The 19,215-nt window shown below is 47.3% G+C and overlaps 1 protein-coding gene and 1 long non-coding RNA gene across 7 annotated transcripts in view; one reads left to right on the forward strand and one right to left on the reverse strand.

Annotated features, from left to right (window-relative positions):
* LOC143305593 (uncharacterized) overlaps positions 1-19,215 on the forward strand; it is a 185,156-nt gene that overhangs the window by 91,919 nt on the left and 74,022 nt on the right. The gene's annotated exons all lie outside the window — the stretch shown is intronic.
* The window catches only part of LOC117606403 (uncharacterized), a 63,374-nt gene continuing 58,356 nt past the window's right edge, over positions 14,198-19,215 (reverse strand). For 5 of the 6 annotated variants that reach the window (XM_076689779.1, XM_034328783.2, XM_034328784.2 and 2 more), the window contains exons 6-8: positions 15,561-15,750; positions 15,008-15,210; positions 14,198-14,865 (exon numbers count right to left, since the gene is read on the reverse strand). In XM_076689779.1, coding sequence (XP_076545894.1) covers positions 14,839-14,865; positions 15,008-15,210; positions 15,561-15,750 — 420 coding nt within the window. In that variant the 3' untranslated portion in view covers positions 14,198-14,838. The remainder of the gene's footprint in view (positions 14,866-15,007; positions 15,211-15,560; positions 15,751-19,215) is intronic. The other variant, XM_034328787.2, reaches the window with a different exon arrangement.

Here is a 19,215-nt window from a genome sequence, read left to right on the forward strand (position 1 = left end):
CCTTTGCACGGGGCTCAAGTAAAAGCCGGCACAGGGTGCGACCCCCGGTGTCGGCCACATACTAGGCACCCGAGATGGGCACCTGTGTGCCAGGCGTGAAGGGCTCCAGAGTAATACACATAAGGTTGCGGAGCCCTTCTTTAGCGCCAGTGTCGGTCGCCGTGGGGTTATAGTCAGTAGGAATCTGATACTCTCCCCGGGATCAGTGGGGGAGTGTTCAAAGATCCTTTTCTATTTTCTCTAATTTGCAATTTTGCAAAAGGAAGAAAGAGAAAGGAACAAAGTGACGCGTTCTCCGATGCATTAACCGTACCTGTTACTTGGCCGCGGCATTGGTAATTAGTTCAGCTGCAGCGAACGGAGACGCGTGCCCAGTGCTGCTGCTGCTGTTGCTTCGGCTGCTGCACCTGTCGCTCCTGAACGTTGAACGCCTTCATAAATACGATCCACGTAGCATCGAGGAGCGTACAAGTGGTACCGGCGACAGAGAGGCACGATAAAAAGCCGCTATTAAGCTCGATTCCAGACGTCCGGCCCGCCTGTAAATATACACGCCGTTGCAGTTTAAGTTTGATTTAGGAACCACCGTCGACTCTCTCTTTCGTCTCGTTGCATCTGTAGATATATTTTTCGATTTTTTCTTCGTTAACTCTGAAAAAATGGAAGAGAGTGTGGTCGCGTCCATCAACTTGAAAATAATGTAAATATATCATTTCTTTAACGCAAGAAGTTTCTAAAAAATTTCCAGATTATTCTTAATTTGCAACGGTAGAAATTCTGAACAACAGAGTAGCATAGAATAAAATGCTGAAAGTACAATAGAATAAATTTATCGCATTGTTTAATTCGGCACGCAATAGTTACAATTTATTTAGATCGGTATCGTTTATTTTTCGATTTATATTTTCCGCTCGCTACCTTGCAATTATAATCTGGCATTAATGCTAGTTTAAAAGTGTTTAATTGTATTACATTATAATTGTACCAGCCCCTCGATGTTTCGAGTTGCTACCAACAATGGTCTCGATTTCAAGGCAAATTGCTGAATTAATTGTGCAACTATGGTGTTTATCCGTTGCACATCGAGGAATAATAAAAAGGAAAGGTATTCTGCATAGAACGGAGGCGGAGGATCGATCGTTTTCTCGAATTCGCAGGTGTTCCGCTGCTGGCGAATCGTAGTCGGTCCTCGGCCCGGCTGCAACTATCGCGACGGCGACGACGACGACGACGACGACGGTGCATAGTCGGCGCAGCACGATAAATCTCGGCCACGATAGCTATCTCTGTGACTATGCGAGCGGGGCAGACGGTTTCCTCGTTGGGGACGAGCACGGGACCGTGTGTCGAAGCGCAATCGCAGATTCGAGATCCTCGAGAAACGAGGGAGCCCCTGGAATTTCGATAGCTCCAGACTTCCGCGTGCCTCCGCTTCCTCCGTGGAATTTATTTCAGCTCCCCCTGTTTCACGCTTCTTCCTTTGTCTTTTATTATCTTCGCGTATCGTGCGAATCACTTTTCCTCGTTTAGATGATTCTATGGTTGAAATTCATGAAGCTAGTAAGAGCATTCGGGTACCCGAGCCTCGGGTCTGGATCAGGTGGAACTTCCATACATAAATTTATTTGGGTAGTCGAAGTTATTTATCCGACCCGAATTTTCGGGTACCCGATACTGTCTATCCGACTCGAATCTTCGGGTACCCGCAGGCCCCGAGTAACTACCCAATACTTCTACTATAATTTTATTATTTTTACCAAGTCAATCTTGCACAATTATCTTCTATGACCGTTCGCAGGATATAGGTCAGCTCTCTTTTACTTTTCCTAGTAATTATTGATAAGGATTTGAGGAAAGTTAAAACAGTGTTGTCGCCTCGGTGGTTAGAAAAGAGCGGAAGCAGAGGGAGAGCGAGCCGATCGAAAATGAAGGTCCGGCACGCGACAAGAAGCAAGCTGCAATCGTGAGCGCAAGCTGCAGCCTCTCGAATGGGATCGTGCGAATCGTGTGGAACGCGAGCAAGCTATCATTACCCGGATAATCACGGTCGTTTGCTCGAAATGTTCTAATTGAGAGCCGATATCGGCCGGCTGTGTGTATAAATGCAAAACACGATGTTAACCTACCTTTGCTCGATCCATCGCCCGCTCAGTTTCGTTAATTAAACACCGACGAATTTGCACGTTTCGTTGCGAAACTCCATCATCGAATAATAATCGAAGAACTATTACTTAAAAAAAAAACGTCTGACTCTTTATCCGTATGAACGTACGTCGAAACATTTTGACGGAGGAAGAAATATACACGCAACGAGAGAGAGAGATAGTCGAGGGTTAACGATTATTGCCCAGTAAATAACCCCGATCCACCTGTGTACCGAGCGCTTGTAAAACCGACAGAACGTTCCATTGTTTTACGCAGATGATCGTAAAGCATAACGAGGCCGCGGCGATCTCCTCGTCTCTTCCACGAATTTCACCGAGTTACAAGCTTCCACGTCCGCCTTACAGTTATATCCAAGATAGAGCCGCGTCGGACATCGTGGCAGACGTATACCACGAGATATTCCATTAGTCAAGTTTGAAAATGAAAGGCGCGCAAGGAAAAGTATCGTATAAACAATAAAGATTCCCACGGGGTAAGGATCTCGATAGAGGGTGTTACGGGGGAGGTTTTTCCCTGGCGATCGCGGAGAAAGAGCTCAAAGCAATATTATTTAACCGTTAAAGTCAGTCCTCGTTAGGTTGCGGCCGATAGAGGCGTGGGTCGTGTCGTCGTATATTAGTTCGGATACGCCTCCTTCAGGATCGAGGGGGTGATGGCACAGGAGATTAATAGCCAACGGGTCAAGTACGCCTGTATATAGACGCGAATTACCTTGGAAAGTTACCGGGCTGGCCAGTCGAGCCCGTTCGTTACCGATCGAAAATTTTCAAGCTCCTTTGAGTCGATGCGACGGACAATGAATCGTAACAGGGCTCCGGATTTACAAACTCTTCGTTCCCTGTCAATTGTCGAGTTACGTTATGTTTGCACTCCGAGGCACGATGGAACGATATCGTTAAGAGACCGATCAGATTTTTTCCCCGATAACATCTACCCGCGGCAACGCCGACGGAGTAATTGCACGATACTTTATATATTACGCCAAGTAATCGCCCCGACTGTATGCACATTTATGTAACTCGTCGAGCGAACAATGAGGCACGATTAAGATCGCCGCGTAGCGACCGGGATCGTTTCTGAATTGTATTATCCGCTCGCGTTAACGAAACTAGAGCCCATCGTGAGTCGCGTAATTAACGAGGATCGTACGCAGTCAATTTTCCACTGTGAAGAAAATTTACTCGAGTTTAACTGGGGTGAGTGATAGGGAGGTAATGTAGGCGTTTAGTGGAGGGGAGAGAGTTTCGTCTCCCCGGACGCCTTGAGTTCGGACCGGGGAGCGCTAGATGGCGGCGAGATTGAACGGTGCTCTCGCAAGCGCTCGCCCAGCATGCCGTTCGGATATATATCAGTTCCAAATAGTCGTACGATAGTTATCTGGGGCAGGGATCGTCTGTTGTCAGCCCACTGACGAGTTTGACAGACGATCCCGAGACGAAACACCTTTTTCTCTCTTACAGTAAGTATTTTAGAAATCGGCACTATAGCAAACTAGCATTATATTTGTTTACTAGAGATGGGTTCGGGTACCCAAGCCGCAGTTCGGGTCGAGTCGGGCAATGATCGGGTCGAATAGATTCGAGAGTGCTAATAATCACTGATTTGGGTCGGGTCGGGTCGGGTTGGACCGGGTAATCATTGGTGGAGTCGAGTCGAATTGGGTGGTCATTGGGACGGGTCGAATCGGGTCGGGTCAAGTCCAATTAAGTCGAGTCTTGGGAGATTCCAAATGTTACACAAACTTTCAAGATCCCCACCCAAATTTTCGGAGACCCGCGCGCCCTTACTCTCCACCCAACTACCCCCTTAAGGGAGAAACATAGAAACTGAATCGCGACAGGTGGAAAGGTAGGAAGGAAATAGTAAGGCAAGCTCGTGCACCTCGCGAAAATCGTATTTAACGGCGTGACCGTTCGCAGTAGCGTAAATTTATCGAGTGGACGTATCGTGGAGCGGGATCGTAACATTTATTTTCGCGTCGACACGCACGATCGACCGGCACCCTCGCGATGACTTCACGGGCGGGTCGGGAAACTGCTGGTAGGAGAGAAAAAGACAAGGTCCGCTCACGTCGCTATAATAGAAAATTATTCACGCATTACTCAGAGACGTTCGATTAGCTTCGATTGTCTTGTAAACGCGTCCACGCCGGTCTGTGTTTTCCACCGAGAAAATTTACGATCCTCCTCGAAAAGAAATCTCCCGCCGCGGCAGACAATTTAGAAACGTATTCGTGATTTACGAGCCACGCAATCGACGCGTCCGTCTTGTAATTATGTAATCGCGTTTGCAGCTGCTGCGACGACACGAAGAAGGGACTCGTTGCGAGTAGGATGTTACTGTGAAATTATTACGCTTTGGTGTATTTCTTCCTCCCCTCCCCCGATTAATTTAATTAGTCGAACCGCGTAAACATTCCGCGGGAAAGGATCTATAGGCTCATTGTGCGCCGCGTAGATTTCATCGAGGATCTTTTGTATGATCATTAATATTATTGTTATTTGTAGTTACACGGTCGATAATTAGAACTTTGTTATTACGACAGAATTGCGTGCGTTTTAATTCTCGGTTACAAAGCGTACGAGCGTGTTCCACATCTATAATATGAGAAAACAGTGGTTCGAAATCAATTTCTTCGGCAAACAATGGATGATCGGCTTCCGTAACTCTTTTCCGCCCCTATATTTAAAAAACACGAGTAAATCCTAGGACGACTCACCGCGATCGTTCTAATCCCAGCCGCCTAAAACGAGCACGGACCGTGGACGCGATTAGAAAAAGATGTACGAGCGTGCAGAAAATCCTAACACGATTCCGGAGACACGTACAGAGGGGGCGGGTGGCGAGGTTGGGCAGCAGTAAATTGTCGAACGTTGGCCCCATCCCCAGCCGCCTAGTCCAGTTCCTGGACGCGTCGTGCTGGACAAATGCCCGGATACCAACGGTGGAAGTAATGCGTCTTAACGGCGCTACTCTGCAAGGCGTTACCAGCCTAGCATGGAGTTCCTGCAGGAGATCGTTTAATGCTTCTTGCGCGACGACTAAATGCCGCCAGCCAGCTTCTGCCCTTCCCGTTCCGTCGAGCTTTTTCCTCCCAGGAACAACCTATTATTTACCGTGACTCTCCGTGAAGAATATCTAAGCCCCGAAGGAAGGGAAAAGGAGAGGGCAAGTTTTCACGAAACGGAAGAGAAATTCGAAGCTGTAACCGCGCCGATTACGATTACATTAAGGCCAGATTTCTCTGGATCGGATTAGCCTGGCTGGATTATAGGAGAGATAGAGAGAGGAGCTGGGAGGACCCCTGGCGCGAAACAACAAGCAGTCAGAAAAATGGATGGGCTGCTAACCGTGCCACACATGGAGCCAGCTCGGTTATTTTACCTTTTACCTGACCATCCCGCGGCGCGAGCCGCGCACCGCGCAACGCGGCTTTTAATAAGCAGCATTCTTAATTACGTTTTCACCTGTGTCGTCGTTGCGCGATCGAGTGTCGAATCGCGAGGACGGTACGGGGTACGCCTCGCGAAAGGTCCTACACGGCATCCGCTTGCATCACGCTGGCGATGACTCACTGTGGCGGATTTTTACACTCTTGTGTAACTGGAAATGTGTAAACTACGATTTAATCGCGCTCCAAGTTCACCGATCTAACGATTTCTAGTATGGCTTTTTGATCTACTCGAAGAGGGCTAATAGGAGCGCGAGGAGGCAGGATAACTGGTCGATCACACGATCGCTTTTCTCGGGGTACAATGGAAATTCCGAGCGTAAAATGTCGATGTTCCAGACGTCAGGAGCCGGCGTGTCTGTATAAGAGCCGGTGTCACGGGGCACCGTGACACCATGATACTCGAGAAAGCCAGCTCGACTCGAAGAGAAGTTCTCGTGGTCCTCCCTCTCCTCCACGTTTCTCGCTCGCCCGATACACCGTGTAGCAGAGTCCACCGCGTGATTCCTCTAAAGATCCCTGTAAGCGGCCAGTCATGCCGCTCTCATCAATCTTGTTCGATTATTCCATGATGGGCGAAAAAGAGAGCCGCGAACGGGCAGCGAGAGCAGGACAGACGAAACAAAAGGAAGGCACGAGGTGGGTCGTTATAAATGGTGAGGCGATTTGATTTCTATTAGGCGACGTATTGTTCGCTCCTCACGGGAGACTACGATCCCGCCGGCCATTAATGAATTTGTGCTCGATGCTGAAAAATCCGCCTCCTATTATCCTGCTGAACGATTTACTTATCTTTTTCGACGATGCTCCGTCTAACGTTTTACTCCGTTTAACGTAACGTTCAATTTTACCCTGTGGTATTTGCGCTCGTTTCTAGTTGGAAGTTTCCCTTGGACGACTATATTCGATTCGATGAAAGTTGAACAACTTTCTTGGGCTCGGTTGGCGCGCGGCGAGGGCGTTGACGGGAGGTGGACCATCGCAAACACTCCTCGAAGTGTCAGTCTCGCGGATAATTTACGTCGTGGCTTTATGGGGGCCTAACTAGCGGGGTAGACTCCCGGCTGTCGATAACCCTTGTCCGACATCTACATCCATCTCCCGAGGATTCCTCGCGCCGAAGACTTTATAAACTCCGGAGCTGGTAATACTTGCCAGTTCCATGGAGATTCTCGTTACGCGGCTAGACGCAAACGCGGTGGCGAGAGTCGATTAGAAGGTCGGATTCCGTTATAAAGGAGAATCGAATGGAGGCTGGGGGTAACAATAGGGGAGATTAGGGGTGCTCGAACGGATTCCTGGTCGCCGGTATTCACGTAACAGGATCAAATCTATGCGGACGAGAAGAAGAACGGTCGGTGGAAGGCGAAATTATAGGTGGCGGTGATCCGAAGAGTAAACAGGATAGCTCGGCGTTCCGTAGCAGGCCAATTCATGCAGGAAATCGGTTTGCCAGTCTCTCCTGTTCCCTATTCTCCTTCCTTCCTGTCTGCGCCTTCTTCTCTTCGCGTGTCACTCGGTCTAAGCGGTTTCACGGGGCCATTGTTAATTTTTTCCCCTCGAGAAGATCGCTACTACCTCTCCTACGACACTCGAGATCTCGTTTGCAAACAAGATTTTCCGCTTCTTTTGCGCTTTGTAACCATCGAAATCGTTCTGCAATCGTTAAAAATGCATACGATGAACGGGAATCAGGTTATAGGGTGTACTTACGATGTTTTCGACCCCTACAGGTTTTGTATTTTATGGTAGTATTGGTGGTATTTTAGGTTTTACTTTTGCTCTAGGAAACATTACACATCATCAATTTTTATTTTTATTAATTCTATGTTCTTTTATAATTCTCCCTTTTGGTCATTTCTTTTTTTATTCATTATCAATTCTATACTGCCCGGAGAGTCAACGGCGCGCGGTAACCCATCTTTCTGGAATCCGCGGTCGAGTTAGCTTAACTTCGCTGATCGCACGGCTACCGATAAAGCTAACTCGTCGGCCGTTGACTTGCGATTGCTAATTACTCGGTTTACTTGAATGTACGTAAACGAACAATCTGTTAATATTTAGCATGGGAATGAAGGAAGACAGGAAGTAAGCACGATGGTTATCCACGAGACAGCTCGACAAGCGCAAACATTCGAAATATCTGAATAATTCAGTGCGATCGCCGCAGCGTTTAAATGGCCGAACGGGCTAGAGGTTAATAAAAGCACTTTATCCAGCCTTGTAATCGTAATTCCAACCCCAATTAACCGGCAGTCCCTGCTGTTTATATTCCCAAGATGAATCGAGCGTGGCGCGCGAGCGCAAGGCGGGACAACGACCGTGAAGAAAACCTATTACAATCGTCGAACGATTAGCCCGATCGTTTTTTGGCTGGCCCATCGAGGCGGAATCACGAGGAGGGCATTCACTGGCTTTATGAGGCAACAATGACTGGTCATCCACGGGCATTCGGGGATACCCTTCCTTCCTCCTCCTCCTCACCCGCCCTCCACCAACACTCGACTCTCTCTCGACTCGGTTGGCCGCTCGTACCAGCGATGATTAACACGCGCGCCTACCTTATTCGATCCCGGCGCATATGAGCTGCCAGAATCGAACGATTCGGTAACGGGAGGGCGCCGATAATTGCCGTTATTAAAGTATCTGCCCTATGCACCCCGGACCCCCTGCCTTTCTTAACTAGTCGACCGTGATTTGTGCGATTTATTATTCGCCAACTGCCCGCTCACCTTTCCTCCTCTCCTTGATTGTCAACGGGACCATCCCAGCCTCCTTTACAATTTCATTCGAAACAGACGTTTCTGTAGAAAATCCATGGCGCGATCGTCGGCTGCTTCGTCATCCTGTCGATGATTTCTCGAAGCGCCGTCAGCTCGAAATTTCCTTATCGCCCGATCTTATCGGCCGAGGAATTGGATTAACAGGATCAGCCGTTGATGCGATTAATCCGGCGGACGTGTATCGTGGCCGATCGAACGACGCGCTTCCCTCTCGATCGAAGAAAAAAAGAACGACGACGCGGTTATATGACGCGGAGAAGGAAGGCGCAGGGTGGAACGAAAAAGGAGGCGAATATTCGAGGGGGGGCAGATTAAAAAGAACGAAACGAGAGTGGCGGGAAAAGGATTCGACTGGGTGGATGAAGGGAGGTGCCAGGAGGAGAGTAGAGTGCCGATCGAGAGGCACGATCTGCCCGCTCGAAAATCGAGCATCGAGGGCGTCGATGGCTCGCCTCGCTGCTTCATGATCAACCTGCAATTAAATCGGCCAACTGAATTTCGACGGTGCACGCCGTTTGCTCGATAATTTGCGCCCGCGGACGTTTGTAGATAATTAAACGATAAACTCTTTGCCATCCCTCCGCGCGGACCGTTCTACCCTCTCTGTCTCGTTACGCAACCTACCACCTACAACTAGTAGGTCCCCTGTATTTTAGTGAAATTCATAGGGACCGAAAGGTTTAACGCGTTACTTTGATGAGTTTTGAATAAAAGAATAAGAAAAGACTTTTGTTTCCCGCGAGGAAGAAATGTCCAGGGGGGAGGTCAGTCGACGGGGCGTAGGGGGAGGCATAGGAGGTGGATCAGCATCGTTATTAATGGGCACGATTACTTGGCGAAACTCGCGCCTTTGTACGCCAGCCTACTCCTCCACCTCCTCCTTCTTCTATACGTATAACCCTTTGCCTCTCTCTGCCACCTCCGACGCCTCCACCTCTGCCAGGACCCATAATACCCACACGAGAGAGCATTCTTCTTTTACACCTGTACAAGCCCTACTCTAACTTATGCATGGGATCCTCCCACAGAAACAATGCACCCGCTGTTCTTCCTTTTTCCTACCATTTCACTCCCCTCTAGTTCGATCGGTTCCATCCACCACCGTCGCTCCTGCTGCTAATTGAAGCTGTTCTGCTTGTTCAGAATCTCTTTTACACCTTTTCAGCCCAACTAAACGATCCTTTCAATTGCATCAAAGCAAATTGTCCTCGATAACGTTTTATTAATTCTTTGATAAATAGATTGTAGTTAGGAGTGTACTGGTATCCGAAATTACTAGCTCGGGTAGGTTCGGATGAGTTCGGAAAAATTCGGGCGGACTCGGATGGGTTCGGAAGAATTTGGGCGGAGTCAGAAGAGTTCGGACGGGTTCGGAAAAATTCGGATGGGCTCGGACGCTTTGGACCTAACCTAGCCAAACATTCATAAGGGTCGGGTACCCGCCGATCCGACTCAATTTCCCGGGTACCCGTCCACCTCTAATTATAATTTTTTATTTTCCAAACATTTATAAATCATCTAAGTTATATTAATAGCATTTCTTCGAACACTTCTCGAATCAGTAGCAAGATTGCAGCAACATTTTCCGGCGGATCGCGATCGAAGAAATTCTAGTTAGAGGCAACAACGAATTAACTGTGCTTTAAGTGGCCGCGCGCTGGGGCGGTGGGTTTCGTGGAAACGTAGCGCGGAAATCTGGCCGAGTTAACTCGTTTCCCAGCGGACGAACGCTTCGTCTTGGAAGTGCGTGACACGTTAAACAACGTTGCGTGCCGGCAACAATAATCAGGACACCAAGATCGCCAACAGCTAAAGCCTCGACTCTCAGACGTGTCCATTCCGCTTCAATTTCAAGCCCCCGATTCCATTTCGCTTACCAACTGAATTTTCCACTCGGCATTGAATTAATCAAAGAACCTTCGCGTCCGTTGCATCCGAGAAAGATGATATCACGCTCGATGAGGCCGTCGTTCCCGATAGATTGACCAGTGGAAGCTGTCGGTCCTGTAAATCCGTTCGATTGATTTCTCCTTCCTTATTTGCCCTGGACAACCTCGAAATCCCTCAGTTTCACACTCGACGTGAGATTGACCCCTCGTGCTTGACCCACACTGCAGGATACGGGAACAGGGACAAGGATTACCCGGTCGTTCGTTCGTCGGACAGGCTCTTCCTCGATTCAGCCGAATTTTCTTACCGTATACAGAGGTTTACAGCGATCGTTCTAGCTGCGGGGATTTCGTGAATGCGTCACTTTAGCCAACTGACGCGGAAACTAGCGCCTGTTCGATTTTCTTCCAGTAATAAAATCTAAGAGAGATTACCTCTGGTCAATCTTTCAACCTGTCCGGCTCGAACTTTTACACAGTCAGCAGCTCTCGATCCCCTCGAATCTTTTTTAGCATTTTCACTCACCCCTTCTCTCCGGGCGCAAACGAGTCATTACACCCCCTGCAATTTTTATGCAAAATGTAAAGAACAATTTTAGCTGCAAAAGTATTTAAAAATGAATTAAGAGAGTTTTATTAACCTGGGGTGTGTTTGCACCCCTGCACACGGGGGAAGGTTAAACGACGGCGTTTATTCGGTGGATTGGGTTCTTTTGAAATGACCACGATTAAAGGATGCTTTTTTTCTGGAGGCAGCTGCGGCGAACCGCGAGGGATTAAAGCGAAAATCTCGTTGACTCGGTGGAGAAGCGAAGCAAGATGATCTTTGCGGAGAAAAGGGAGGCGCTCGTGAGAAAGAGAGAGGTGGCTCCGTCCCGTGGAGGCAGAAACGGGATTACGCGAAATCCCGATCACTTTTCTAGAAAACGTACATCTTGCCCGGGATACGATTATCCGAGCCAGCCTCTTCCTTTCGATTTCGATTTCGATTTCTCTGCCCTCTCCTTTACCCTCGTCTATTCGCCACTCTGTTGAGCCCGGATCGTTCAAACAGCCATTTGCTAGCCAGCTGCCGGCGACTCGGTTTAACCTCGCCTCCACTGCTCTCGAAAGCTATCCGGATTTAATACGCCGTGAAACGAGGAGCCTTCTTCGGGCAGAATTTTTCGATGCAACCCCTTGTAAAACGCCTGTTCGTGTCCTAGCACTCTGAGTAATTCCAATGACTGTAGAATTATTTAATGTTCCTTTAAAGGTACTTAAATTTCTTTACACAAGGGTATAATTTTACTGTATGAAAGAAAAACACTTTGGCTACATAAGTAGGATAACAGTTATTGACCCTTTTCCTAAGAAAGGGGATGATATAATATAATAAACTATAACTTTGTTAGGGCTAAGAAAGGTAATTATATTTTATAGGGACATTATATTATAGTTGAATGTATAATTTTTAAACAAAAGAGTTTCATGTATTGGAAGAATAATTTTTAAAGGAACTGTGTAAAATTTAGAAAATGAAAATAATATGAATAACATTAGAATTGTGGCTCTCTCCATGGTACGTCGTCCGAGGGTTGATGAACATATTATATTATATTTCTAACTTTCTTTACAAAAAGAGTCAAGTATATTACTTTGGGGTGTGTTTATACCCCAATTGGAATCGAATTTCAAAATTCCAATTATACGATAATAATAATTAAAATTTAAATTCTCATACATTTTTAGGAGAACATAAAATTCCCAAAAAACCTAATATTATTAAATTAGCATGTCTACTCCAAAATTGATTCAAATTCACTCTACTAAAAGGTATTATATAAAAAGAATCTTGAAAAACGATTCAATTCGTTCTAAATGTTACAGCATTGAAATAAACGTATCTACAATTTTAAACGAATCACGAATGTTAGCGAAGTCCATGGAGGATAGTGAAGTAATGGTGGTTCGTTCGCGTCGCGATATCTCGTTCGGAAGCTCCTTATTTCCCGGCGTCTGGTCCGGATATCGATAGCTATCTGCTGCCAGGAGGGAATTTATTTGCTTTCGCGAAAGCCGGCGTGCCTTTGATTTACAGCTAAACACCTCGCCTCGCCGCCGATAAGACTTAATTAAGTCGCGCCTGTTAATTAATAAGAGAAGCCCGTACGAAGTGATCGTCGCGTTGCGCAGCATCCGATTGTAAATTCCTCTTCTTCCCTTTTGCTAACAAAAATAGAAGGGAAAAAAATTTGCAGGCAACAGGTCGGAAGGGATGGCACCTTCAACTGTGATCCGATCCACCAACTAGAAATGTTAATGCGTGAATTATCGTTTAATTTATTTTAAGTTAAAACCTTTTTTTACAATGATATCTTACAATGTCGCTTTATACATTCGAAATAATATCGCCACGATACACCTCCTCTGTCCTACTCGTCGATCCTACGTCGACGACCATATCTGTCCCCAACTTTCCCTTCTTCTCCTCTTAAACATCATTTATACCTATGCGGCTGTATATCCGTGTGTATGTTTGTGTGTCTGTCTCGGTTCGTGTGTTTTATACAGTCTACACGCTACTCCCTAATAATACTATTATTAGAATAACCTCCCTCTCGCGTTCTTCTCGTTCCTGAATGCGGGGGTGGTTGTTCGCGAATTCCTCGCCAGAAAGCACCCCCCTCCGGCTGGGTCGTATCCGTCGTGCCGTTCGTCTAGCTTCTCAGTCTTTTTCGGGAAAAGTCACCCCTACCGCGAGTTCCCCGGGGTTGGCTCGATCGATCGTCGATCCTCTGCCGTCGGTTCAGTTTCGAAACCGAGACGTCCAAAGAGAGGAAAGGTTTTCAAGTTTGAAGAAAAAATTTTGTCCGACGGAAAATGTGAATTTTTTAAGGCGGAGGATCGAGGATCGAGAATCGATTCAACCCCTCTGCCCTCCCCGCTCCCAATTCCCCCCCTTAAAAACACCCTAAACATCGAAAAAAGAAAGGATCACAATGTGGTCTGGACTCGTGTTAACGACCGCGGCCGAGTCACTCCGCGATTAATTAATTAATTAGAACGATTAATGAATAATCGGCGATCGGCCGATCGGCGACGACGATAATAGTAATAAGAATAATAATGATAATCGTCATTTACGGCTATTAACCTTTTCGCTCGCGATAAATCGTTTTAATTACCATCGCTCGACTATCTAGATGCAAATCTTACGATGCGCAATTAACCGCTAATTTATGCACAATCACTTTTACTCCTCTCACCCGGCGCTTAGCCAGCCGTCCTCCACGCCGTTTCTATTTATTTATAATATTTATAATATTTATATTTCCATGTGTGTGTGTGTGTGTGTGTATATATATATATATATTTATTTATTTCTGTTTATTTATATTCATTCATATAGATTTTGTTCATTTATATATTTATATACTATCATTACAATGATAACGGTACACAATCTCGAAGATACAAAATTTACAACGCCTTCCTCCGTAGCCGGATATCTCGTTTCGTTTTCACTTTATCCTCCTCCGTTCTGCATTTCTGGCTTGCTCCTTAGCTCGCGCCTCTCCCCTGTCCCTCCACCCGTGACCTCCTCCCGCGACAGGACGATCGACCCGATCTGGATTCACCGGAAACTCGATATAATTTACGGATTTACGCTACGTGGTTTTACATTTACTTGTCCGCTGGCTATCCTCTAACCGGTACGACACACGACGCCGCGACGTCTTCTCTCCCTCCACCCTCGAATAAATTAAACACCCCCGCCCGGTCCCGTTCAGCGCAAACGCGACATACCCACCTCCCTTTGCGTTAAACGCGACGGGGGGAAACACGAATGAATCCGTCTCGAAGGGAGGCTGAAAAGATCGGCGCGGTTTGATAAAAGATTTTGAAAATTGCACGATGTCTCTCGATTCGCATTTAAGACTAACGCGGCTGCTCTCCGAAGATCGATTCCGATTCGCGAGGGTTTCATACCCTTTTCTTTCTTTGTTTTCGAATAACCGTTCGACCGATTATGTTCCTAATTTATTCGCTGATAAAGCACCCTGTGAGAAAGAATCGTCCTCGAAGGCTCCGCGTCGAAACAGGGACGGGGGGCGCGCACCGGCGTGCCCCACCCTCCCATCATTCACACGTACACGCACATAATATAAACTCTTGCATTTAACCGTATAAGTGTATCTATATGTACAGGCGCGTATAATAAGACTCGATACAAGTTAGCTGACTTCGTTTGTACTTGGGGCCTGGGCTCGATGGCCCTACGATGAAACTTTACATATTTACAGCGACGCGAGACCGCAACAACAGGAGAACAGAAACAGAGAATAGAAATTAGAAGGACAGACCTGTATGTGTGTATGTGTAAGAAAGAAAGAGAGGAAAAAGGAAAAAAAAAAAAAGAAATGGTGTGTTCTCAGGGTATACTTCCCTGTTCTCGAAAACCGTCTCCCTTTGTCGCTAGGAGAGAAAGAGAGGAGTTCGACTTCTTTTAAGTTTACGATAGAACAAGAGTGGTGGGCTGCGTCCTGAGCTGCTGATCACTCGCGATTCATGTGTACTCCGATCGCCAACCGGTCTGAAATCACAGAAGAAAAAAAATCCATTGTCTCCCTCTGTGGACAGTATCGACCCCTTCGCAAGAACGTCCGAGTCGTGCACTATTTCCTCGTCAAAAGTTTGCGAGATAGTTGGAGGGATTTTGCAGATTGGGCACTTACCATCGCATTCGTCGTGGCGGCCAACTGGAGACCCTGAAGACTCGTCATGTGGTGGGAATGGGAATGCGAATGCGAGTGGGGGTGGATCGGGGGCGGCGCCGGTGGTGCGAAGCCTTGATGAAGACCTCCGGCCACGCCGACGCCCGTGTGGTACATGTAGTGCTGCATCGCCGGGTGCATCGTGTGGTGATGCTGCGACGTGCCTGTAAAAACAATTGGATCACTCCTTTTGAGTACCTCCTAAAGAAACCTCTACTTAACCCTTTTTCAAAGGCACCATATAAAATTTAGAAAATGAAAGTGATATGGAATACGAAAAAATTAAAATTGGGGCCCTCTCCATGGTCCTCCGTCCTAAGATTAATCTACCCTAGGTGTCTATAGGCGCTGGGGGCAGCTGGAAAGAATTAAAATACCCAAAGGGGCTGTGGAGCAAGATCAATAGGACCTGCAGTCCTTCCAAGTGAGTTCTTTCCAGCTCTCAATGGAACGTTCAAAGATTTTTGAATCTATATGTCTGAAAGAGGTAGAGAAAGTTGGAGATTGAACTTACTCATTGGTGAACCGAAGCCCGAGTGGAATGGCTTGTTATCGAGATCGAGATGACCACTGGCCTTGATCATATCGCCCATCACGCCGCCGAGGCCTAGGCAGCCGCCGGCCTTCTTCTTCTTGCTCTTCGACGAGAGCTTCCTGTTCCTCGTCTGAATGCCCTCCTTCTTCATCGTGAGCGGCCGGTTCACCTGCAAGAGTCGTAGCCAACAATTCGTTGAGTTGAACGGTATATACCTAACGCGGCTTCCGATCAGTCGGCATAAACGATTAAAACGTTTCACGGGCAGACGTTCGAACAAGCGCGTCGAGTAATCAGGCTCTGTTTAATAACATCGAGCTGCGTTAACGAGTAGGGGAGATTCGAGCGTTAGACGATCGCTGTTCAACGGGTAATTAAGCGGTTTACACAGACTCACGCGGCTGGCCAATTTGCATGCAAATGAATAACAAGGAAAAGTTGGAGATTCACGGTTTTTCTCCCATGTCGAAAATGCTCGTCCGCTCCGCCAGACGGAACGGCAATTAATCCCCCGGATTCCTGGTAGTCTACGAGACTCTCCGCACTTAACGAATCGACAGGGCAATTTTCGTGCCGCTGCGTCACCGTTGCGAACGCTCAATCTAATATTCGTAGCCGCCTAGTGGGGGGAGAAGAGCGTTTGGTACCCTGGAGACCTTAGGTTGGGCTGGCGGCCGCCAGGTTTCCTTCCCCTCCTAAAAACCCTACACCCCAGTTTAACCTAGCTTCTTCCCATACTTAACTAAATAAAAAATTGAAAATTGGAAAATTGAACTTGAAACGGATTGCAATAAAAATAAAAATACGTCGTGTTGCCCCTACAAGGGAAGACAGAAAGAACGGAATTCGGCGAGGAGGCGAGTCTCGCGCACAAAGGGTCCGACGACATAACAGGGGTCGGGCATAATTCGACAAATTCGAGCAATTGCGTAATTCCGAAAAGTGTCGTTGACCGTCTGGACGCGTTGGCTTGGGTGGCGGTTGAGAGGAAGAGGAGAGCGCGAGTCCCCCGGGGTCTGGGGAGGAGGACGAGGGAGGATGATGCCTCGGCCGCCACCTCCAGAGGCTCGTTCGCGCATCCCGCAATACCAGGAACCTTTTCCTTAAGTTGGCAGTTACGTCACGTCGCGGCAACTACAAAGCGTACGCCTCCTCCGCCCCCTCCTTGCATTTCCTCCTCCTTCTCCTCGCTGATGCACACCACACTTGCATACCTACTTATTTCGTACTTAACCCATCGTACGCGCGCTCCTTTCATTCGGCCCGATGCTAATTTAAATTCTTCTACTAATCTGTATGTTTATGAAATTGTTCAATTAATTGGCCGGATCGATTGATCGGACGATTGGAAAGGATAAACCACGATCGCGCAAGGCGATAGATCAACCGCGGCACATAGTTTGAAGAGTGATTTGACATTCAGGTTGGATCGCGGAGATGCACCGTGAATCACGGACAATGAGGCGGCCCCATGAATAAACAAAGGATTATTAAACGCGCATCAACTACGTACACGCACGATTGGAACTTCCTTCTGCTTTCCTTTCATCGTGGCACCTACTACCAGAACCTAAGCCAAAGACCGAGTCAATTTGTAGTTTAATGTTACTCGTGTTGTGCCTTCTAATTTCAACGCCACTCGAAGGTTAAAAAATGAAATTTTACAGTAGAGAACGGTGGTCCACGCGTGGTTCCTTTGGCAAGGATTAAAATAGGAAGAAGCGCGAAAAGGCACAGTACGTATTTTACAAACGAGTGGACGGATGAAGCTTAATGAGCTCGCGAAAGCTCGATTTGAATACAATACGAACGCGGCTTTAATAGGAACCACAGAGGGACCTGTTGGTGTCCGAAACTGTGCGAGGTGCAAAAACAAAAGAGAATCGAACGAACAGAGGAAGAAAGGGACTCTAACCGAAGAATGAGAGAGAGGTAGAAGAAGGGTTGCCCGGGAGATTTGAATGCAGATTGATGTGGTCACACACGATGCAACCGCACACCGATTGCATACGAAATCGAAGGACCGCAGAACACGAACCAGCCAGGTGGGGTCAATGAATGAAAGATTGGAGACAAACCACGCTCGTTCGAGTTTCCTTGCTCGATCCGCAGGCGGATCGTAATCGATACGGACGATTCCCTGAATTCGACCTGTTTGATCGGTTTACACGTAGAGATTCGTTTTTTTTTGTTTATCTAATTCTAAGTAACGCTATTAAATGATTACAGTTGGTAGTATAAGAAGTTTCGGGAATCCGACCCGACTAGATGATTACCCGGGTTGAGTTGAGTCTACCCGACGCGATCCAATGCAATCTGACGCGACCCGACCCAATAGTAATTCGATCCGACGGTAATTTGATCTGACACAACCCGACTCAATGGTAACTCGATCCAATACGACCCGATCCGACTGTAATTCGATCCGACGCGACCCGACCCGATGGTAATTTGATTCGACACGATCCGATTCGTTAGTAATTCAATCCGACGGTAATTTGATCTGACGCGACCCGACTCAATGGTAACTCGATCCGATACGATCCGACTCGATCATTACCCGACCCTACCCGGATCAAGGCCGGGTACCCGAACTTTCGGGTACTCGCATACCCCTAGAAAAATATGAAAAATTTTACTTTTCCCCACTCTTCGATTAGAACAAAATTTTGTTAATCTCAATATCCACACCGATGTTCTAGATATAAACGTATGTACGACGAGTTAATCTACGAGTAGATTTATAAATTCGCGTGTGTGGGAGTGGAAAGGATGGAGAAGGGCGAGAGGAGGTACGCGCAGAGGCAGGGGAATGTCTCGTCCAACGGTTCATCAGGGGCATATCAATTGGCGCGAGCGGCCCTTTGCGTTTCTTCTTCTTCGTAACACGATTTTACAACTTCCTCGCAACACACCCGATGCCGACTGTTCGACGAACCAAGTGAGCGCGCTTTCGCAATCCGTGACGCATCGCGGGATCGAACCGTGATTTATCTGCGAGTTTAACTGTACGAACGTGACCGGCGTACCGAATAAAAAGGAAGTGTGAGAACCTTCGCGAGGATTATTCAAATTTCCAGAGGACGTATTCCTCGTATTTACACCTTTAATCGTCCCGTATACAAAAGAAGTCTCTTGAAACTTTCTCGATGGAACCACATCGAAACTGTAGAATCCATTTGTGGAAGCCCGAGTAATTTCCTTTACCAGTCGTCCTCGCAGAAGCAGATGCATCTGCCGGTAAGCCGTGTGCCTAAAATTATATTTCCCTTATCGCACGATCGTTGCCCGCGTGCGCCTTTCCAAGCGGCGACCACCGATCGAGATCCATATCGGAAAACACAGAACGGGGCTCTGTTTAGAAATTCCCCGAGTTCGTTCGCTCTCATCTCCCGCCATTATACTTTTCCATTTTAAATTTAAATCTTCCCCGACTCGCTTTCCTAGCCGCGCGGACCTTGTTTAACGGGTCGCGTCTATTATTCGTTTTCGCGTTGAACGAACAATCGGACACCTCCTTTCCCTCCTTTTGTCCCGGACTTTTACACGAAACGTCCGCGCGATCATCGTCCGGCGATGCGGGGAACCGTGTAACGCTAGAAGGTCGACGTTTCAGGTGCCTCCGGCTGGAATC

The sequence above is a fragment of the Osmia lignaria genome, chromosome 8 (genome assembly GCF_051020975.1).
Source record: "Osmia lignaria lignaria isolate PbOS001 chromosome 8, iyOsmLign1, whole genome shotgun sequence".
NCBI classification, from domain to species: Eukaryota; Metazoa; Arthropoda; class Insecta; order Hymenoptera; family Megachilidae; genus Osmia; species Osmia lignaria.